This window comes from Mesoplodon densirostris, chromosome 4 (genome assembly GCF_025265405.1).
Source record: "Mesoplodon densirostris isolate mMesDen1 chromosome 4, mMesDen1 primary haplotype, whole genome shotgun sequence".
Classification (NCBI taxonomy): Eukaryota; Metazoa; Chordata; class Mammalia; order Artiodactyla; family Ziphiidae; genus Mesoplodon; species Mesoplodon densirostris.
The window spans coordinates 12,854,116-12,877,794 of NC_082664.1; the positions used below are offsets into that span (position 1 = coordinate 12,854,116).

The window sequence follows — 23,679 nt, forward strand, 5'->3', positions numbered from 1 at the left end:
TGCAGGGGCTTCTGTTCAGAGTTGGGGCACAGCAAGCCTTTGCCCTATGTACCTTTGCCTAGAGGCCAATGGGAAAGGAACAGGGGAGGGCCTAGCAGCCATGGCCAGTGGTCCAAGCAGGGGGCCACTTCCACATGCTCCCAGTGCCCCATTACAGGGTTTGGCAAGGGAGCAAAGAGGTGGCTGCAGCCCTGCGCAAAACTGCACAACGTGACGAGCAGAACGCCAGCCGGATTTAATCCTACCCGGCAGTTTTGAGCAGTGCACAAGCTGGGCAACTGTCCACGGCAGCCCTGGGTATGAGTCATGGCCTTCTATGCTGCTTGTTCTCGGCATAAGGAGCAATCTCCTCTTGATTTCATCTTAGGAATTTTAGGATGTAAAAGGCAGCAATGTCTTTTTACTGAGTTCTCGACCACACCCCAAATTTGCCCAGACTAGACCCAAGCACACTCAACTATGCCTCCCAGTGGATGGGGAACTATTGAAAGTCAGAGTGAAAGGGCCCTTAGAGATAGCTCTGGTTCAAACTCCCCCACTGCACAGATGGGGCAACTGAAGTCCAGAGAAGGGGCAGCGTCATCCAGCGAAAGAGGGTTAGCGTGGGTGTTTTCTACAGCTTGATTCCTTTGCTCTCTGGAGTCTAGACTCTGAGCCTGCACTACTGCTGTTCTGCCCCCTTCTTCCAACTTCGCAGGGTGGGCTTTGTTCAGATTTGAGCCTCTTGATTAGTACTAGAGGGTTATCATTTTCAAAGTTTTAACAACAACAGTAATAATATCATCTAGGGCTTCCCTGGTGGCGCAGTGGTTGGGAGTCCGCCTGCCGATGGAGGGGACACGGGTTCGTGCCCCGGTCCGGGAAGATCCCACATGCCGCGGAGCGGCTGGGCCCGTGAGCCATGGCCGCTGAGCCTGCGCGTCCGGAGCCTGTGCTCCACAACGGGAGAGGCCACAACAGTGAGAGGCCCGCGTACCACAAAAAAAAAAAAAATAATAATAATATCATCTACCACTTACCAAGTGCCTACTGTGTTCTAGCCTCTGTATTTCTAATCATCATGACAACTCCATTATCCTCATAAGCAAGGAAACTGAGGCTCAGAGAGTTTAAGAAACTGGCCCGAGGGCACAGCCAGTCATGAGCAGGTGCCACCAGCCTGGGAGCTTGGAGCACGAGGCACCTTTTGTTCAGCAGAGGTGGCGTGGGGCACAGGGAGGGTATCCCAGTGCTTCACGCCCGAATGCACTCAGTGTGACTCCCTCACCTGTCAGCTAACAGAGACGCCTTCCCATGGCCCACACACCTCCTCAGCCACCAGGCAGGCCCCGTGTTACCCTCAGAGAGGGCTTCCTGGGCAGAACTATGCTCCCTTCCCTCTGGCCCCAGCACGGGACACACACTCCAATTTAGAGCATGACTACACCACATCATGATGTGTTCACAGGCCTGACTCTGGCCCAGAATGAAGATCCCGGAAAGCAAGGGCGAGCTTCTTCTTCTTTCCCAGATCCAGGGCCTCGCCTGGATCACCCCATATGTTTAACCGGTCTTGTCATTACTGAAAGCATGATCTCTGAACCCACACTGGCAGCCACATCTGCAGCCACTGCCACTACATTGTCCCAGCTGTAATAAAAGATTCCTTTTCTTGGATGGTGCACTTCCGTATTTAGCAACCGTGTAGATGAGGATTTTGGTCTGGGAAAAGGAATACAGAATGAATTGTCACAATGCAGATGGGACTTTGCCTGGGAACTCGTTATAGGTTCAGATGCCGAAACAGAAGGGGAGACATCGGACAGATGTGCGAATTGCCAAATGGCAGGGAAGACTAAATAAAGAGTAAGCAACAGGGAGGTGTTTGGGGAGAAGGAACAGGGAGGGGTGGAGGAGAGATGCTGAGCAGAGGCCCGCCATCCCAGGGCTTGAATTACCCACAGGGAACGAGCTGCAAGGCTGGGAAAGCAATCCGCCAGCTCCTCCACTCAGATTGTAGGGGCGGGGAGGCATCTTTGATTGTACCCATCATGAAAAAACATGGCTCTCTCTGGGAGCAGAAAGGACAGGCGGAAAGGGAGGTGGCTCAGGGCACCACCCTGATGGCAAAAACAGCCCCGAGGGCCACGGGAGGACCCATCGAGAAACTACCCCACCCAGAAAACAGCCCAGCTTCAACTTCAGGAGCTTATAAAGTTCATCCCATCTCAGAGTTTCGGAACTTCTTTTTTTTTTTTTTTTTTTGCGGTACGCGGGCCTCTCACTGTTGTGGCCTCTCCCGTTGCAGAGCACAGGCTCCGGACGTGCAGGCTCAGCGGCCATGGCTCACGGGCCCAGCCGCTCCACGGCATGTGGGATCTTCCCAGACCAGGGCACGAACCCGTGTCCCCTGCATCGGCAGGCGGACTCTCAACCACTGAGCCACCAGGGAAGCCCCAGAGTTTCGGAACTTTTATCTGTGGTCTAGAGGAAAGTGACTGCCACTTATGAGAGCTGTGAGACCCAGAGAGGTTAAGTGGCTCACCAAAGGTCACAGAGCTGGGAAGTGGTACCAGGATGTGACCTGCAGCGAGCCTGACTCTGCAGCCCGTGACCTCACCCAGCACACCAGGCCGCTGGCTCTCTAGACCCTGCTGTCCAGTAGAAATAGGATTCGAGTCATGTGTGCAATTTAAAATTTGCTCATAGCCATATTAGTAATAGTAAACAGAAACAAGTAAATAGTAGAATTCATCTTAATCATGTATTCTATTTAACGCAATGTATTCAAAATAGTATCATTTCAACAAACCATAAATATAAAAAAATTACTGAGACACATCACATTCTTTTCTTCATACAAAGTGTTCAAAATCTGGTGTATATTTTACACTTACAGCTCATCTCAATTCAGACTCACCACATCTGTAGTGTTCAGTAGCCTCATGTGGCTCATGGTTGCCTAACTAGTCAGCTGTGCTTGACCAGGAGCAAATCTACCCCCCAGCGCATGGACACATCTTAGGTTGTTGGGGGGAATGGGGAGGGGTTGGTACTACAGACATCGAGCGGGCAGAGGCCCGGGATGCTGCTAAACATACTGTAGCTCACAGGACAGCCCCTCACAGCAAAACATACTGTAGCTCACAGGACAGCCCCTCACAGCAAAACATACTGTAGCTCACAGGACAGCCCCTCACAGCAAAACATACTGTAGCTCACAGGACAGCCCCTCACAGCAAAACATACTATAGCTCACATTTGACAGCCCCAGCGTCAAATGTCGAGTGCTGAGTTTCAGAAACCCAGCACCAGAGGGAGAACCAGCTTGTGCTGCTAGGGCAACCGGCAGGAGCCCAGGGGCCCTGTGGATGCCGACACCTAGAGCTGCCTGCACGTGGTGGGTGCCCGACATCAGTGCTGGCACGGAGCTGAATGCCAGATCGGAGTGCCTGCTAGGACTCAGAATCCACGACCTGGGGCTTCCCTGGTGGCGCAGTGGTTGAGGGTCCGCCTGCCGATGCAGGGGGCGCGGGTTCGTGCCCGGTCAGGGAGGATCCCGCGTGCCGCGGAGCGGCTGGGCCCGTGAGCCATGGCCGCTGGGCCTGCGCGTCCGGAGCCTGTGCTCCGCGGCGGGAGAGGCCACAACAGTGAGAGGCCCGCGTACAGCAAAAAAAAAAAAAAAAAAAAAAGAATCCACGACCTCAGCCTCACAGGAATCACATTCCAGTCCGCTTCACAGCAGCACAGAGCCACTGAGTGTGGAGTCAAGAGCCAGTCAAGGGACCAGTCTCAAGTCAACTGACATTTCACTTGCTTTGAGATGCTACTGAAACACCTGCTGGTAAAGACCCAGCCAGCTGGGCTCAGGACGCAGCTTTCTTCTCGCCGGCCCTGGTGTAAAAGCCCTGGGGCAGGGTTGGCCCTTGCCAGGGGGAGGCCTGTGGTTTCAGGGAACAAATTCCATGAGGGGCGCGATGCTAGGGCACTTGAATTCAGCTGGAGGTCAAACTGCTTCCTTCAAATCAGTCCATCAGTAGGAAAGCTGATGTCCTGACCCTTAATTTCCTCACTGGCTCTGAACGCAGGAGTGGAAGAAAGGGGTGTTATTTATAGAACCGCTCCCATTCCCCAAATCCCCGGCAGGCATAGGGCTGGGAGCTCTCCTGAATCACGGTAAATGCCCCTGGACAGGGAAAGGGACACGACTGCTGCTGCCGCAAGAAGCATCTCTATGGGCACAGGGACGTTCCCGTGACCTACTGGGGGTCAGGACTCAAAGTCCTCCGGCAATTAGATTCAGAGTCTTAGGTTTCTCTAGCCCGTCATCTAATTCAAGTTCCCCTTTAACTACCACATGGCACTTTTACCGCCCAGTAAGAAGAGTGGACTTATCTCTAAGCACAGAGGTGGAAACGGGCCTCTTGAACGCACAGGACATGACCACCACAGATGGACAATGCAGGCTTGGCATCTCACCCCCCGGAGGCTCTCAGATCTCTACCCCAGGCTGTGCCCTCCCTCCAGAGGCCTGGACCCAGGGGTTTATTCAATTTGCATTCATCAAATATTTGCTGAGCACCTACTATGTGCCAGGCACTGCTCCAGGCACCGGGGTGATGGTGGTGGGTTTCTTTCTCCCTGGCACGGTGGCTCCCCGTGTTCCCTGCTGTCACCCCCTCCAACCACCCTTCCCCTGGATCTGGGGTGACGCTGCCACAGGTCCCCGACACACAGGCTCCTCTTCCCTCCTCAACCAGTTCTGCCAACTGGGCTGTCAGTCTTCCTCCTGGATATCTCTGGCCGGGGCCCCTCCTCTCCACGCCCCACATGCTGCCCCTAAATGGTTGCCGAGTCCCCTCTGGTGTTTGCCCCCGGGGGTCTCCCCTGCATTCCAGCCTCCATGCTGCCCCCAGTGGCACAGGACTTCTGTTTAAAAGGAGCATCAGATCTACTCCCCACCACCCCCAGCCCGTCCCCATTCTCTGTGGCCATTTAGATAAAGGTTGAGTGGCAAGACCTGGGTGCACGCCACCCTGTGATCAGCTCTGGCCAGTGGTCCCATTCTCTGCCTGTCCCTCCCTCCGCACGCCTTACATTCCAGCTGGCACCACGTCCCTTGGGCGGACCCCAACATCCTGAAACTCCAAGTCCTTGCACATCCCATCCCACCACTTCGCATGTTCTTCCTCCCTCATCCAAACGGGACAGTTCTGTTCATGCTTCAAGACACAGCTCACATGTCCTCACTCCCCAGAGGTGGCCCCCTGGGGTCTCACTCACCCTCCAGCATTGGGGGTGGGGTGGGGTCCTTCCTCTGAGGGCAGTAAAATCCTAACATTTTCTTAATATCATCACCTCTGTATCCCTAGGGTCGAGTGTTCTTAACTCGAGTAAAAGAATAAGTGAAATGTCTCACGTGATTCTCTAATTATGTAGTGTGTGTGATCCTTGCACCCTAAAGTAGACAGACGTTTCCCTGAGAGCAGAGCCATGTTTTCAACTTAAGAGCAAGTAGTGTGACACAGTGCCAAGAACGTGCTGGGGAGTCAGGCTGCTGGGGTTTAAATCCTGGCCCCGCCACTTACTAGTGTGTGACCATGAGCAAGCCACTTAGCCTCTCTTTTCCTCAGTTTCCTCATCTGTAAAATAGGATAGTACTTGTTCTGGTATCTACTCCTGTGCAATAAACTACTTGCAAAATTTAGTGGCATAAAGCAACCACCGTCTTATTGTAGTTCATGATTTCCTGGGTCAGGAATTTGGGCAGGGCTCTGCTGGAAGACTCTTCTGCTGCTCCTAGCACTGACTAGGTCACTTGCTGATACTCAGCGGGGGACTGGTCTGGTCCAGAGGGTCCAAGAAGCCTTTACTCATGCCCGTGCCTTGGCAGGCAGAGCTGGAAGGCTAGACTCAGCAGGCCTCCTTGGGCCTCTCTCCCTGTCCATATATCTCGGGGCCTCTCCAGTATGGTGGTCTCAGAGTCATCAGACTTCTTACATGGCAACTCAGGGTTCCCAGAGTCCAAGCAGAAGCTGCCAGTTCTCTAAAAAGCTGCACACGGAACTGGCATAGTGCCACTTTGGCCTTATTCTATTGCCCAAAGCAGTCCCAGCCTGACTCAGATTCAAGAAGAGGAGCCATAGCCCCCCACCTCTTGAGGGGAGGAGTGACAAAAAAAAGCACAGCTATTTTATTTATTTATTTATTTTTGCGGTATGTGGGCCTCTCACTGTTGTGGCCTCTCCCACCGCAGAGCACAGGCTCTGGACGTGCAGGCCCAGTAGCCATGGCCCACGGACCCAGCCGCCCCGCGGCATGTGGGATCCTCCCAGACCGGGGCACGAACCCGCGTCCCCCGCACCGGCAGGTGGACCCTCAACCACTGCGCCACCAGGGAAGCCCAGCACAGCTATTTTTAATCTGCCCCATGATAGTGTTTATATCCTAGAGCTGATATACAGATTAAATGAGTTAATTCATATAAAGGGCTCAGGGAATGGTTGCTCTCAGCATTCTACTTCCTTAGAATCTCTCACTGTACCCGGCAAAGTTCTCAACGAATATTCCATGTCATAACTCAGTAGAGGAAGAGGCACAGGGAGAACATTCTAGTTCGGGCTGCATAGATTGAGCTTCCTGTACCAACCCCTGAGCCACATTCTGCAAACCAGGGGTCCACCTGGAATCCTAAGATGGTGTTGTGAAAATGGAGTTCTGAGGGAGCCCGGGAGAGAGCAGAACCAACACATATTCCACATACAGTCCAGGGATGCCAAGACCCACAAGCCCCTCCCCACGGGTCTCCCCAAACCCATATGTCACAGATGAGGAAACCGAGCTCAAAAAGGCTCTGGAGCTTGCCCAGTTTCAACCAGCTAGTAAGCGACAAAGCAGCCTTTACATCCAGGGCTGCCTGTGTGTCGGCTCTTTCAAAACGACAGCCACTGCCACTGCCACAAAGAAAACTGTGGACTCCACCATGTCTTCTCAATGACTGACAGGGCTTTGGTCCTTGGAACCCTGAAGCCGGTATGAAGGAGCCCCTCAGGCTTCCACTAGAGAGGACCTCATGATCTCAAATGTTATACCAGGATCAGTTTATAGTCTCACATTACTCCCGATTCCTCGGGGAATCTATGCCACACCTGCAGTACCACTCCCTGGTTCCAACTTATTTCCTGTTTCTGCAAAGATACAGCCCCACCCCTTTTTAAAGAGACAGCTTTTTGTGTAAGAATTACAACAAACTACATAAAATACACACATCATATCTACACACACACACACATCATGCTTTAGTCTGCAAAATGCTCACACATACATCCCCTCCCAATGGTTCCATGAGGTGGGCACTACTGTCCCCATTTTATAGACGAGGAAACTGAGCAGTGGTGTGCTGGTAATGTTTAACCACCGGCTCTCCAGGGAAAGAAAGCCCCAATTTTATGGCACTTGCCAATTTCCATGATGTAAATAGTTCCACCATGTTGACTTCAAGCGCAGAGTTGGGAAGAGCACGCTCACGGGCTGGAACGATTGGGCTCTGGTGCGCCACCAAAACCGTGGCTCAGAGACAAACCCACCTGCGGATGGTCATCAAGAGGGTGAACTGTTAAGAGGCCTGGAACTCAGGTGACCCCACTGATTCTTCTCCAGGGCTGTCCTTATTGAAGCCGTCCAGCCTCTGTCTGCCCCTTTCTCTCCAGCTTTCTCTTCTGTGCAATAAACATAAAGCTCTTGGGTAAATCTCAGCTGAGGCCTCAGACTCTGAGGGCGATTCCAAAGTCCTTACATATACTTGGTGACGTTCTGCTCCATCTCCCTACAGGCACTCCCCAGCACTCCCTGACTTGGAGCATCACGAGCATGAGGACCACGAGAGGCGAGACATGAAACAACCTGGCCCAGATGAAGTCGCTCTGAACGTGGAGTCGACGGCCCGGGTTCAATCCCTGTTCCATCCTTGGACACAATTCCCTCAGCTGCAAAATAGGGGTCTAGCACCTGCTTCCTAGGGCCACGGTGAAGACAAGAGGAACAGCTTCCATGAATGCTCACCTTGTGCCTGGTACACAGGGAGTTTCCCCAATAACTGGGGCCCAAAGGCTCTAAGATTTCAAGGGTAGGGCCCAGAACTGAGGAACTGGGTCTCACCTGGGGGCTGCCCAGGGCAACCTTGGACTGGGAACAATGACTACATTAAAGGAACATCCCCAAGACGGGAAGTTCCCTGAAAGCTTCCGCTGTGAAAACCAAGGCTGGGACAGCAATAAGCACGACAGAATGTACGCAGCAGGCTCAGGACTGCCAATAAAAGCAGTGCAAACTATTCACTGCTTCTTAACAGATCCAGGGAGACGGACACAAAAAAACACTGAAGTCACCAGTCCATGTCTACAGAACTTTCCAGAAGGTCTCACCTCTGACTGCTTCCTTAAATAGTTTGGGCAGAAAGGAGAAGTTGGTGGGACAGGCATTACACTGTGGCTTCCCAAGTGGCCAGCTGGGCTCCATGGGACACTGAACAGCATGTACTTTCCTCCACTATGGTGAGGCTTTATATCCAAGTGCTTGGGATGCCTGGGGCCAGGCAAACCAAGAACAGCGCCTTCTCTCTCTGTGGGGCTTCATCCTTCCAAGGGATTTTATATCCATCTCTTGCCTGGTGAGGTCAGGGGTCCCATTTCACAGGAGGCCCAGAGACATTGAGTGACTTGCTAAAGGTCACACAGCAAGTTACTGGGGGAGCCAGATTAGAACCCTACTTATTGACACCTGCCATGGCTTTGCACACGTTCACACCGATGCCGTCACTGTTCCTGGTGGTGAAGCTGTCTGGGAGCTTCCAGAGCCAAGCAAATCTGGGAAGTGCTTCAGAAGTGCTCAGAGGTGACAGCTTTCTCTTTTGGGAAAACCCCCAAAGCTGAGTTCCCCAGGAACATCTCCCTAGGAGTCCTGAATATGGGGCGCCCCTCCCAGAGCAAGCCTCTGCACAGGAATGCCGTGAGAGCTACAAAGCACTCGCGAAAGCACTTGGCCTTGTTTCTTCCACTCTTGCCTCAGCCCACTCAGCTACCCAAGTGACCCTTTTAAGAGCAGAATTTGGTCTTATCTGAGCTTAGGGCTCAACAGATGCTAGCTATGTATACACGTGAATGAATGGATGCAGTAGTATTCAGCTCACTCTTGCATCTCTGCCAGGTTTTAGACACGTTTGAATATGTTTTCTTGAGACTGGGCTCAAGATGGCAGAGTAGAAAGACGTGCGCTCACTCCTTGCGAGAGCACCAGAGTCACAACTAACTGCTGAACAACCATTGACAGGAAGACACTGGAGAGCACCAGAATAGCAACTAACTGCTGAACAACCATTGACAGGAAGACACTGGAGAGCACCAGAGTCACAACTAACTGCTGAACAACCACTGACAGGAAGACACTGGAGATCACCAAAAAAGATACGCCACATCCAAAACAAAGGAAAAGCTGCAGTGAGATGGGGGTGTGTGTGTGCAATCACGATAAAAGTAAATCCCATAATCGCTGGGTGGGCGATTCACAAACTGGAGAACAATTTTACCACAGACGTCCACCCCCTGGAGTGAAGGTTCTGAGCCCCATGTCAGGCTTCCCAACTTGGGGGTCCGGCAACGGGAGGAGGAATTCCTAGAGAATCAGACTTTGAAGCCTAGTGGGAATTGATTGCAGGACTTTGACAGGACTGGGGGAAACAGAGACTCCACTCTTGGAGGGCACACACAAAGTCTTGTGTGCACCAGGACCCAGGGAAAAGGAGCAGTGACCCCAAAGGAGACTGAACCAGACCCACCTGCTAGTGTTGGAGGGTCTCCTTTAGAGGCAGGGGGTGTCTGTGGCTCATCGCGGGGACAAGGACACTGGCAGCAGCAGTTCTGGGAAGTACTCATTGGTGTGAGCCCTCCCAGAGTACACCATTAGCCCCAACAAAGAGCCTGTAGGTTCCAGTGCTGGGTTGCCTCAGGCCAAACAACCAACAAGGCGCACGCATCAGTGGACAAGACGACTGAAGTGTTACTGAGCTCTGCCCACCAGAGCAACAGCCAGCTCTACCCACCACCCAGTCCCTCCCATCAGGAAGCTTGCACAAGCCTCTTAGATAGCCTCATCCACCAGAGGGCAGACAGCAGAAGCAAGAACTACAATCTTGCAGCCTGAGGAACGAAAACCACAATCACAGAAAGATAGACAAAACGAAAAGGCAGAGGATTATGTCCCAGATGAAGGAACAAGATAAAACCCCAGAAAAACAACTAAATGAAGTGGAGATAGGCAACCTTCCAGAAAAAGAATTCAGAATAATGATAGTGAAGATGATCCAGGACTTCGGAAAAAGAATGGAGGCAAGGATCAAGAAGATGCAAGAGGGTTTCCCTGGTGGCGCAGTGGTTGAGAATCAGCCTGCCGATGCAGGGGACACGGGTTCGTGCCCCGGTCCGGGAAGATCCCACATGCTGCGGAGCGGCTGGGCCTGTGAGCCATGGCCGCTGAGCCTGCATGTCCGGAGCCTGTGCTCCGCAATGGGAGAGGCCACAACGGTGAGAGGCCCGCGTACTGCAAAAAAAAAAAAAAAAAAAAAAAAAAAAAGAAGATGCAAGAAATGTTTAACAAAGACCTAGAAGAATTAAAGAACAAACAAACAAAGATGAACAATACAGTAACTGAAATGAGAAATATACTAGAAGGAATCAATAGCAGAATAACTGAGGCAGAAGAATGGATAAGTGACCTGGAAGACAGAATGGTGGAAATCACTGCCACAGAACAGAATAAAGAAAAAAGAATGAAAAGAAATGAAGACAGACTAAGAGACCTCTGGGACAACATTTAACGCACCAACATTCGCATTATAGGGGTCCCAGAAGGAGAAGAGAGACAGAAAGGACCCGAGAAAATATTTGAAGAGATTATAGTCGAAAACTTCCCTGCCACCCAAGCTGGGAAGCGCAGAGAGTCCCAGGCAGGATAAACCCAAGGAGAAACATTCCAAGACACATAGTAATCAAATGGACAAATATGTTTTCTTGTCTATTCCTCATAACAATTTCCTTGGAGGCATCTTTAACCCTATTTGTGGTTGATGAAAGTGAGGCCCAGGACTCAAACACCTTGCTTGAGTTCCCAGAGCTAGTTAAGCAGAAGAACTGAATGCAGATCCAGATTTTCTGACCCGAAGACCTATGCCAAGGGGGAGGGTGGGCAGTCAGAGAAGGGGAAGAGGCAATTAACTTTTTATGAGCACCTACTGTATGCAGTTCCAGTTAGTCATCACTACAATTATGAAGCCATTTCACGGTTGAGAAAACCAAGGCTTAGTGAGGTAGAGGATTGAGCAGCGTTGCTAAGACCTCACAGCTGATGAAAGCAAAGGGGTGGGTTTCAATTTGGGCCCATTGGGTTCAAAGCCCACTCTTGCAGTCTTTCCAGACCAGGCCATCTCTGCATAAGTGTGAGGTGTGATTAACCAGCTGAGCGGTGGCCCTGCCCTCTGCTAGGCTATGGGGACCATAGATACTGTATCAGACATAAGCTCTACCCTCAGCCAGCTAGGGAAATAAGACATGAAACTATGAAATGGACAACAAAGAATGATGAGAAGACCTGACAGGCCCAGAGGAGTGGGCTTCGAGCCCCTGAGAACAGCACGGGGTGGGGGCGGGTGACACGGTGAGTGCAGAGGAGGAGAAGAGAAAGGGGGCAGGTGGGGCCAGGTGGGGATGCAGGCATTACTCCTCTTCTGGGAAGGGGGGGCCTCCATGTGGAGATAACCTAGGAGAGACTGCCCCGAACAGGCAAGATCAGGCAAGAGACGCATCATGAAACTTCACTATCAACCTAAGTCGTCTCCTCGGGAAGTCAGCCAGCCTGGGTGGGTGGTGGGCGTGGGGAGGATGCCGGAGGCCAGATGCGCCTTAACTAGAGCAGGTGCCCCCTGCTCTGCTATTTCAGGACAGCCAGGACCAACTAACTCCCACTCTTTGCTGGCTGATGCCTGGTGCCCCACTCCTGTAACGTCAGTACAATAACCTTATTTCTACTGCGATGCACACCCTCACGGCCGGGAGCACTACTTTATGGTGGTGTTAGTCTTCACACGTCCGTATAAATCTGTTTATCGGCTAGAGAATTTCCAGAGAGCAGCTGTTCATGGAGGGTGGCAGAAGGAGGCAGAAACAGCTGGAAAGGAAGGTGGGAGCTGCAGACACAAATATTAATAATCCACACGCAGAGCTTTCCTGTGACAGGAAGCCCAGGAGGTGCCTGACCCCTCTGTAGTCACCCTTAAAAGACGGGTAGCTGTGCAGAGGCCCCCGGTTCTCTGAAACAGTTGAGTTGGACTGTTTTCCCTTAGACACGTTTTCTGAAGCTGCAAAGGCCCTGAAGGTGGCAGTCACTGTACACACAGGCTGAGGCCACTCACTAGGGCCTGGTGCTGGGATGAGACATCCCCTCCCCCCTCAACCCATTTCCCTCTTCTCTTGCTCCAAGGCCATGTGTCCTAGATCTTTCTCCCGCCTCTGTCAAAACCTCCCCCTGTGTTCCGCTGTCTCAGAGCAAGACAAAGTCCTGGTGCCCTCGAAGTGCGCACTTACATTCTAGCACTTAGGACTGTCTGACTTGCATTTCTGGTTAAATGCGTGTGTGTCTGTCTCACCATTGGGCCAATGTCAGGGGCCATGTCTTACAGAGTCTTCGTAAGTGTCATTCAGCACGCAGTTCATTGGATATAAAGTCTTTGAAATGTTTAATGACACAGGGAAAGCTCATAATAAAATGTTTTAGTGAAAAAGGAAGCCTAAAAAATATATGCACCACTATGATTCAAAATCTATTTTCAAAAAAAACAGAAACAAATTCACCAAAGTTTTACAATCAGTTTCTTGGAGTTAAACTAGCTGGTGATGTAATTTTTTCCTGGGCCAGCCCCAATTTTGGAGGCTGAAAAGGGAATTACTGAAAACAGAAAGATACAAACTGCGGTTAGTTTTGTTTTTTTTTTAACCAAAACCTCCATGGGTAATAACCAATGTGAGATAAGCAGAATGAATTAACTTCTTAGAGGAGTCCTGCAGAAGCAAGGTGCTGAAGGAAGTGATGGTTTTGAGGTCTGAGCTGCCTGTTACTCAACCTCCACAGCTAATTATAACTGCTAGTATTTACTGAGTGCTTACTACACTCAGACACTGTGATAGCTTTTCCCCATAAACGTCTTCATTTTGTCCAGGAGACAATACTAGGATGTTAGAGTTACTTCCATCCTGACATCAATCCCAATGTCTGTTTTTTCCACACCACCAAGCAATTCTCCAACACCAGCTGGGTGTCCTACAATTTAACTCAATTCTGACCCCATGTACCTGGAGACAGTGTCAGATCCCACGGGTTAAGGGCTCAGTCCCACAAGACTCCCCACCTCCGGCTCCGCCCCCCAGTTCAGACACTAATCACAAGTTCAGGTTGTCACCTGTGCTTGTGACCAGTCGGCTACAGACCGGAGGTTCCAACCACTTGGGTTCCATTAATTTGCTACAGTGAGTCGCAGAACTCAGGAAACCCACTTACTCACAAGATCAGTGGTTTATATAAAAGGTTATATAACTCAGGAACAGCCAGACGGAAAGGACGCACAGGACAAGGTGCGCAGGAAGAGGTGCAGGGCTTCCGTGCTCTCTGAGCGCATCAGTCTCCCCCGTCTCCATGTGTTCACTGACAGGAAGTTCTCTGAATCCAGTCCTTTTGGGTTTTTTACAGAGGCTTCATTACACAGACATGACTGATCAAATCATTGGTCATCAGTGATTGACTCAACCTCTAGCCCCTCTCCCCTTCCCAGAGGTTGGGGGTGGAACGGAAAGTTCCAACACTCCAATCGTAGGGTTGGTCTCCCTGGCAACCAGCCCCCATCCTTAGGCACTTTCCAAAAGTCACCACATGGACATGAACTCAGGTGTGGTTGAAAGGGCTTCTTTGAATCTCAAGACACAGTTATGGCTCTTGTCACTTAGGCAATTTCAAAGGTTTTAGGAGCTCTGTGCCAGGGAATGAAGACCATGGATATATTTCTTATTCTAAGTCACAATAGCACGATGCTGAGTGCTTCTCTGTGCCAGGCAACACTGTCCCACGCCCCTACCTGAGTTCACTCGTCAATCCTCCAACAGCTGTGTTGCAGATGTTCCCATTTTGCAAATGAGGAAACCGAAGCACAGAGACGTTAAGTAACTTGCCTGATGTTGGAAGGTGACAGGGATAGAATAAAAACCTAGAACTGTCAGCCTTTCCAAAGCTCATGCTCTCAAAAGGTTGGCATTGACAAGAGCGCAAGACTCACTCACGAGGCAATACTTGCTCCCTGACAAAATCCCAAGACCTTGCCTTCTCCACACCAACCCTGACTTTAATAATAATCATTCCTTACCTTTTTATGGACTTAACACATTTTGGTCCAAATACAGGTTCAATCTCATTCTAGGATAATGGGTCAGTTGGTGAAAGGGTCAAACCCAAGAGCACAGAAAGCAAATCTCCTGTGTGGACCTCAAAGGCAATTTGGGTGACACTCTGCCCTCCTATACATACAGATCTCTACTGCCCAGGAGGACTCATCTAGAATTTCTCCCCTCCTTGGTTTAAAAGGTCCCCCCAGTCCAGCGGTGATAAGCATCAGCACCAATCAGCACAACATTCACCGCGTGTGCCCAGGAGGTGGGCTCCGTTCCCAAGTGTAAGTGTATCTGTCCGATTCAACTACTTGGCCTAAAACCTCAGCCCTAAGAGTGGGAGATTTGCTCAGGGCAAGAAGAAATCCTAACTGAGTTCGACAGGCCAGCCTTTCTAAAGCCAGGGGTCAGTCCGGCATAGGGAACAGGCAGGGAGTGAAGCGGGGCTGCCCCCCCGAAACTCAGCCAAGTGGCTCAGGCCAAGTACCAGGCAGTCACTTCCTGTAAGGGCCGGACCACACCATCCACCGCTGTGTCATAGCTCCTCTTCTACGGGTGGGGCCAACTGGTTTTCTGTTATTTGGTGGCCAGCGGAAAAATGCCATCCCATGAATGTGTTATTGCCACCATCTTCAAGGGTGCAGATTAATGAAAAAGTAGCTGGTGTCCCCCAGCCAGGTGGCTAATTTCAGCCATAAAGGGGCAGGACTGAGCCTGGAGGCGGAACTAGCCTCCATCTACCCCGTGTCCTGCTCCTTCGTCTCCTGTATCCCCTGAGCCAATGTCTCTTCTGCCTGTTCTCTGCCCCCACCCGCCAGACACACATCTGGCCTCTGAGGGTCCCTGATGAAGCTAAGTGGTGACCCAGACAGCGCAAAGCCTTCTTGTCACCTTGGTGCAGCACAGAAGGGAATCGGGGATGCAGTAGATGGTAACCGTTGTTCAGAATAGTCGCGACCCCTCCCTGCTACTCACATGCTGGCGGGAGGATCACACTTTCCATCCCATTGAGTCTGACCTGGCCATCGGACCTGTTTGGCCAATGAAATGTGATGGGAAGTGACACCTGCCACCTCTGAGTAAACCCTTTCGGCTCCCATCCTGGAATTCTGCCCTCTCTCTCCCTTCCCTCTGCCCCCAGCTGGGGGCTGCTCTTTCAGCCCGGATTGCAGAGTGAAATGTTTTTGTAAAGAGCTTCAGCTGACAGGTGACGTGAGTGAGAAATACACTCACATTACTGTGTGTGCAGTACTGTGTGTGTACAACCCACTGCAGTGCAGGGCTGTTTGTCACTGCAGCATAACTAGCCTGAGTTGACTGGTTCAGGGTTTTGCCAAGAAACGTTTCACAAGGAACTAGAGGGTGACCCAAGCACACAGAAGCACAGAGGTGGTCCACGTGGGTCTTTCCCTTTCAGAGGAAACGGAGTGGGGTCACAGATGAGGCTGACCACCCACTTTGGGGGATCCCCTTGTCTCCTTCCTTCACCTCAGCTCTGTGTGGGGAACCCCAGCAAAAGGTCCCGGTTCCAGGCTCTGGGCTTTTCCCTTGCCCGCTTCCTCCTCAGGCCACCCCCCCACTGCAGCGACCATGGCCACGCGAGGACTCAGGAAGTTGGTGGCTCCTTCCTCCCATGAGGGACTAGAAGGCCCCACATGCTGGGCTATGATTTATCCAGAGCCTTGGAACCCTGTGTGCAGGCTTATTCCACTCCTCCTTTTGCTTTTTTTTTTTTTTTCGCGGTACGCGGGCCTCTCACTGCTGTGGTCTCTCCCGTTGCGGAGCACAGGCTCCGGTCGCGCAGGCTCAGCGGCCATGGCTCACGGGCCCAGCCGCTCCGCGGCATGTGGGATCTTCCCAGACTGGGGCACGAACCCGCGTCCCCTGCATCAGCAGGCGGACTCTCAACCACTGCGCCACCAGGGAAGCCCCCTCCTTTTGCTTTAATCCTGCAGGAGGCTCAACAATAACAGCAATAACAACAACACAATTATAACCCTCTGTGGTGCTCTGGGTACCACCCACCCTAAGCACTTCAGACACACTAACTCCTCCTTCTAGCACCCTGTGAGGCAGGCACCATTATCACCCCCACCTTAGAGGCCTGGAGAGCTTAAGCAAGGTGCCCAAGGTCACACAGGTGGCAAAAGGCAGAGCTCGAATCCGACACAGGCTGTGTGGCTTCCATGGTCCATGCTCAAACACCACGTTAAGCAGGCAGGTACTGAACAGAAAGGTAAGACAAAGGTTGAAGCAGCGAAGCAACATAGCGAAGAAACACATGACCTGCTGCTTTCTTGCTGTTGTCTGGTTTCTCTGGGGGCAGATCTCAGGGGTCTGAGGTTTGGGGAGCAGTGGCGTAAAATTAAAAAAGCGAAATGAAACACATGCAAACTTATGGCATCCGTGTAGTCACAGTGAATGGACACGAATCGTGATTTGGAACAGTTATGTTTCACAAAGGGGGTTTGGTTTGCTCTTTTCAGATGAGCTGAGCATACATTTTTAAAGGTTTAAAAATGAAAAATGGAAAATGGGATTCTACCACATGGGAGGAAGACATGAAACCAGGGAAGGAAGCTTCCTCCATCACGAACACCTTGGTTTATTCCTTGGGCTCCTTATCAGAAATGAGACACATAAGCAGACATGACATCCTGGTTCCATGGGGTAGATAGAGCCTGTGCATGCTTCCTGAGCAAGTTCCAAAAGCCCGGGGCAGCCAGGTTGTCGTTGGGTTGGGCAGATCCAGAAGACATTACCCTGGAGATGGGACAGGGAGGTGGAGGAAGCAGCACAGGGACAAGGGAGGAAAGCAGAACCTCCAGACGTTCCGTCAGTCCAGCCCAACTCCCTTTTCCTCCAAGAAGCCTCCCTGGTCAGCCTGCCCTTGAAGCAACGCTCCCTCCTTCCACTTCTAGAGCACATGCTGACGTGAAACAGGCTCAGCACAATGCTACTCCCCACTTTCAGCTACTTTCTAATGTTAGTGTTGAAATTCAAGAGCACAACTGGCTCCTGGACTTCTAAAGGATTGTAGATACCTGGTGTCTGGACAGCCAAGTCCCCGAGAGCCTGGCTACTCTCAATAAGTAGCAGGACTGCACAAGACCATAAGCAGACAGGCTGAGGGCTGTCTCTTCTCCCAGGAGATCAAAAGCACACCCAGGGGGCTTCCCTGGTGGCGCGGTGGTTGAGAGTCCGCCTGCCGATGCAGGGGACACGGGTTCGTGCCCCGGTCCGGGAGGATCCTGCATGCTGCGGAGCGGCTGGACCCATGAGCCATGCTCGCTGAGCCTGCACGTCCGGAGCCTGTGCTCCGCAACGGGAGAGGCCACAACAGTGAGAGGCCTGCGTACTGCAAAAAAAAAAAAAAAAAAAAAAAAAAAAAAAAAAGCACACCCAGGGTCTGTGCAGCCCCAGGTGCCCCAAACAACCTCACCCCTTCTGCAGTCATCAGAGGGTGCTATATATTTGGTCTGGGGAAACTGTAACACTCTCCTTCCTCTCTGAGATCCCTACATTGTCTTCCCTGCTGGATGCTGTAGGGCAGGAGTCATTAAGGGTTGCTGTATAAATTAACAACCCCACACACTCCTTCCCCCTTACCCAGAGAGCAGACTCCGAGCAGTTCACCAAGATTCAGCCCCTCTGCGCCTCCCTGGACAGGTGTCTGGACCACATTTCCCAGTCTCCCTTGCAGTTGGGTGTGGCCATGTGAGCAAGTTCTAGCCAATGGAATGTGAGCACAAGTGACACACCTACTTCCAGGCATTGAGGTAAGACCCGCCCACAAGCCTCCTCTTTCGCCTTCCAGCCTATATGGCATGGAGTCAACCACAAGAAACTGGGGGCTGCGTGCTCCAGATGGGGTCCCTGAATGAGCCTTCCCCACTGACCAGGAATCTTGCACATGATTGGAAAACTAGTCCCTTCTGGGTTTAACCCATTACATTTTTTGTTGTTATTGCAACAGCTGGCTAATCTTCCCACTTATGTGTTCTCCATAGCATGACTCTCCCCACTTGTTTACTGTCTCCTCTCTCAGGGGCAGGGACTGTGTTTTGTTCCCTGCTGTGTCCCCAATGGTAGAACAGCTCCTGAGACACAGAGCAGACACTTAATAATCAACTGTTGAATACAGAATGAGTGAACTGTTTCATCTATTCAGTGTATGGCAAGAACAGGAAACTGCCCCTGCTTTGCTTTCTCCTCCACCTCTGGAGCTAGAAAAGCAGCATTTAATTGAACTAAATCCTCACCCTTCCGGAGCCAGCCTCTATTCCCTCCTCTTCGACACCCTCCCGGAATCCTTCCCACCGTGGTCTGCATTCTCTGTGCCCCTCGGCCAGAGGTCCCTGTGCAGTTACATCTGTCACGCTGCACAGCAAGTGTTGAGGTCTGTGTCTCTCCTACCCACCTTGCCCCCCACCCTCCAACTACACTGGGAGAGCCTTGAAGCCAGAGCTCTGTCTTTTTCATCTTTGCATCTTCCCAGTGTCGGGCACAAGTGTCTCATGAGAAACAAGCACCCTAAAATATTTAATAAATACTTTAAAAACATTTATTATATTTATATAACATTTAATTATGTAAATATATGATTAAAGTATATATTTCTATCATATACTTATAATATTTATAAAATACTTAAATATTCTACCTTCTTTAAATGTTGTCACTCTGCTGCTAACCAAGAGTAAAAAGCTTCTGACATCCCTGGATCAATGTGTAAGAGGATCTAAGCCGGTGCTTGGAATAGTCTACAGATTCTGTCAACAAGCTTTTTGGATCTTAATACCTGGCTTGGCCCACGAGAGGCGGGGGAAGCCCAAACCCTTTCAATGGTGTACAAACCCACCCTTGTTTGGGGGTCCCCAAACATTTTTCCACGGAGGCTCAAGCCTGCTCCTAGCAGCCCTGGGCACACACAGGATTTTTGTCTTTCAAAGTGCTTGCCCATTTGACCCTCACAAAGGTCCTGTGATACAGACAGGAAGTGACTATTATATCCATTTGACAGATGAGAAAACCGAGGCTCAGAGAGGCTCAGTGACTTGTCCAAGATCATGGTTTGAGTGTGTGCTGAACTGTCACTAGGACCCAGGAGCGCAGACATGTCCTCTCTTTTTCTTCCCTTTCTCCACCATGACCTAACAAGAGGAAACTTCATAGAGGCCTTGAGGAAGCAAAGCCATCAAGCTGTGACATGGGTGAGTGGAAACTCGCATTGACTTTGAGTGATAAACTGAGTTCAAAACAAACCGGGTCAAATAACTTCAGCGGATGAAAGCTTTCCCCCTTCTTCTAATTTTAGACCCTCTGGCCTGGGAGGAGTGTCTGTGGTTACAGGGTGTAGCATCTGCCGCTGCTGTGTGGCCCCAGGCAGAATGGGGACATGGTACTCACTCGATTTTTCTTCTTTAATGGTGTATTCCAGCACCGCGGATGAGCTCTCGTTTGGGGAAGGGAAGTGGACACAGAGCACCGGCTGCTTCAAGCTGCTGTCCCGGCGGACCAGGAATGTCTGCAATGGAGGAAGGGGGCGCTCCATGAGTCAGATTTGGGGGGGAGGTTATTTCGAAGGACAAGAGTGAGATGGAAGTCATCTGGAATGTTCCAGAAACAAAAAGGCAAGGTGGGGGAGTCTAGTATCTCGAGATAGAACTAGGGGTTCTGCCCCAAGAGCCATGTGTCACATGGCCCATGTGCCCTGGCTCCTTGAGTCTCAACTTCTCATTTGTCCATCGAGGGGGGTCAACTAAATCAGTGCATATTCCTGAGTCCCGGCCCTTGAGATGCTGGTTAGTTGGGGGAGGGGAGCGGGTCTGGAATCAGCTGAATCTGGTACAGGCAGTGATCCAGGGTCACGCTTGGAAAAGCTCAAATGGACGGGTTGAATTTCAACTCACACCCCAGCACATATGCCCTGGGGGAGGCTGCTGGAAACAATCATAGATATTAGTCAATTCACACTATTTTTCCCCCATAGAAACAAAAATAACTAATAACTAATATACACAGCTTTTTCTGTGACAGGAACTGTTATGAATACCTTGCATATATTCACTTGCTTGATCCTCTCAATAACCCTGTGACGTGAGTTTTGCTGTTATCCCCACTTCACAGATGAAGAAACTGAGGTGCTCTCTGACCTTAACAGGACCTGGCTCTTCGGGCTGGTGTGAAGATCAACTGAGGAAATACCCATATGGGCTTGGCCCCTAGGACATACCCTGGAGGCTTTGCCTGGCCAAGGCCTCACAGCTGAAAGGGGCAGAGCTGGGATTCAGCCCTGGATGCTGGTGTCCATGCTCCAGACCCAACGCTATGCAGCCCCTCTCTGTTCTATACATCCTGCCCAGGGAGGGACCTGCCCTTTCTTCTCCTGTGGGTTTACTCTAGTCGAAAATGATGCTTCTGGGACTTCCCTGCTGGTGCAGTGGTTAAGAATCCACCTACCAATGCAGGGGACATAGGTTCGAGCCCTGGTCCAGGAAGATCCCACATGCCGCAGAGCAACTAAGCCCGTGTGCCACAACTATTGAGCCTGCACTCTACAGCCCAAGAGCCACAACTACTGAGCCCTCGTGCCACGACTACTGAAGCCCGTGTACCTAGAGCCTGTGCTCCACAACAAGAGAAGCCACTGCAAGGAGAAGCCCACCCACCGCAACAAAGAGTAGCCCCCGCTCGCTGCAACTAGAGAAAGCCCACGTGCAACAACGAAGACCCAACACAGCCAAAAATAAATAAATTAAAAACAAAAACAAAACGATGCTTCTGAGCCCCAGGAACCTATCTGTGCTCTAGTAACCCAGCACTACCCGAAGTCTAAACCAGAGCCAGCGCGTTTATAGACGCCACACTTTTACTTCTCCTGTTCTGAACAATGGTTCTGCTCAGTTAAGGGGACCGTGACTCTGAAGTTTTCCACTGTTACACCCACAGCAGCCCCGGGGCAGTGCCCTCCCCACGGCCATCAGGGGGAGGGGACCCCTGATTCCTTTCACAGACTCTGTGGTTTTAAAATGTTCTTTTTAGTCTCCACTGGCCCCACCCAGGCTCATCCCTTCTTCCAGGTGATGACAGACATGTTCTGGAATCTCCCCAACCTCCTGGGGCACAGCTCCCCCTGGGGAGGAGGAAGAGGGTTGGTCTTCCCCCCAAGAAGGGTCACTCCTTCCTTTCCTGAGAAAGGACTTGGTCACGGTGTCCCCCCCTCCCCTCCCCATCGTCCCCACAAGGGGTCTAAGCCGTTCCCACTCAGGCTCCAAGAGCCCGGTCTAGAGTTTGGAAGACCGGAAGTCTGGCCAAAGATGCTGAGAGAAGACTGGGGAGCAGGGCCACTGGGGCCTCCAGAGGACGTGGCCCCAAGCGTGAGAGGCTCTGGAGAAGCACAGAGATGGCGCTTCTCCCCTACCCCCACCAAGGCACACTGTCTTGCCACCCCTTGGGTGATGCTCCAAATTACCTGCCATTGTTACTGATTACTATTATTATTATGATATTGCTATAGTATTGTAATTGTTAATACAATGTCATTATAATTGTCAATAAAACATTATAATAATATTGTTATTATTGACTAGTAGCAGCTCACACATATCGCTTCCCTCCTCTACCCAAACCTTAACCCCAGTTCATTAGATTCCATGATCTTACTTAACTCTCCTATGAGAGGGGCTGCTGTTATTATCCCCATCTTACAGATGAGGAAACTGAGGTACAGAGAGGCAGGTAATGCCCAGGACGACAGGGCTAGTAAGTGCTGAAGCTGGTATCTGAGCTCAGGCCCTTCGGATCTAGATCCTGAGCCCTCGGCTGCCCTGCACCCGGCCCCCAGAGGGCAGCCCCCTCGGCTGCCCGGCCCCCGGCCCCAAGAGGGCAGTCTCTTGGCTTAAGCTTCTGCCCTCCGTGAGACGGCCTCTTGGGAGCAGGGACACAATGCAACCGTCAGTCATTGAACCGTGGTCAGAAATGAGCTTGCCAGCCCCTCTCCTCATGCGGGGCAGGGTGGAGCGAGCCTGAGAACCCAGCGGATAGAGGAAGGCGGGAGGGAGGCGTCTGGGGCAGCAGTGCGAGCTGGGCGGGGGTGCTGGTGCCCCACCTGGAAGGACGGCCCTCCTAGGGGACCCAGCGGGAGGCCAGCTCTCCTCTAGATGCTTCTTTGCACTCCCCGGCACAGCCTCGCCCGCTGTGAGCGGCAGCGTCGCTGAGCTGATGCGTCCACCTGGACCCGGACTGCCCCCAGGAACGCGTCTTTCCAAGAAAAGAGGTCACTTTGGCTCCTCTTCAGAGATCCAAGGCCGAGCTGCCGCCTACCCATCAGGTCCATGGGACCCAGCATGTGTGAGGGAGTGTGTGTGTGTGTGTGTCTGTGTGTGTGTGTGTGTGTGTGTGTGTGAGTGTGAGAGAGAGAATGAGTGTGTGTGTGTGAGAATAAGCCTGTGGGTGCTATAAAAATTACAGCTGGTCTTTGTCCCTGGCTCCTGGCACAGAGCTTCAAAAACCCTTGGATTTTCCTGAGTGATGGGGGCCTTTAGTAATTCATAAAGAGCCCCTTTGGGCCATACCTGAGTTTATGCTAACAGTCGGCTCAAGTGGGACCTTAAAGGAGGGGCTGCCCCAGAAAGATAGTCGCATAATTCGAGAGGGTTGGAACCCAAAGCCCCACCCTGACCTCTGGAAAGGGGAGAGGGACTGCAGACTGAGTTCAAGCACCGGGCAATGATTTAATCTCCTGGCTGGTGAACACACTGACACGTGGGGAGGGTGCGTGCCGCGTTTCCATCGGGAGAGGGTGTTGGAGCTCCGTGTCCCCCTCCCCAGCCCAGACCTCACCCCCGTGTGTCTCACCTTCAGCTGCTCTTGAGTTGTATCCTTTATAATCAAACTGTCACCATAAGCCCAGTGCTGTCAGTGAGTTTTCTGGGTCTTCCTAGCAAATTATCAAACCTAAAGAGGGGTCATGCTTGTGACCAAGTCAGACAGAAGTGTAGGGAGCCTAGGGACCCCACGTGTGTCTGGCATCTGCAGTGAAAGCAGTCTTTTGGGGACCTTCCCTTTAACTTATGGGGTCTGTGTTCGCTTTGGGTAGTCATGTCAGAATTGAACTGAATTGTAGGACATCCAACTGGTATCAGAGCACTGTTGCCCGGAGCATAGTGAGTGTGTGCAAGTGTGTGAACGCACATGTGAGTGAACATATGTGGGAGTG

The 23,679-nt window shown here is 51.6% G+C and overlaps 1 protein-coding gene across 2 annotated transcripts in view; it reads right to left on the bottom strand.

The window, feature by feature from the left end:
- Positions 1-23,679, bottom strand: part of RIN3 (Ras and Rab interactor 3) — a 123,679-nt gene that overhangs the window by 48,483 nt on the left and 51,517 nt on the right. For both annotated transcript variants that reach the window (XM_060097932.1, XM_060097931.1), the window contains exon 3: positions 19,869-19,986. In XM_060097932.1, coding sequence (XP_059953915.1) covers positions 19,869-19,986 — 118 coding nt within the window. The remainder of the gene's footprint in view (positions 1-19,868; positions 19,987-23,679) is intronic.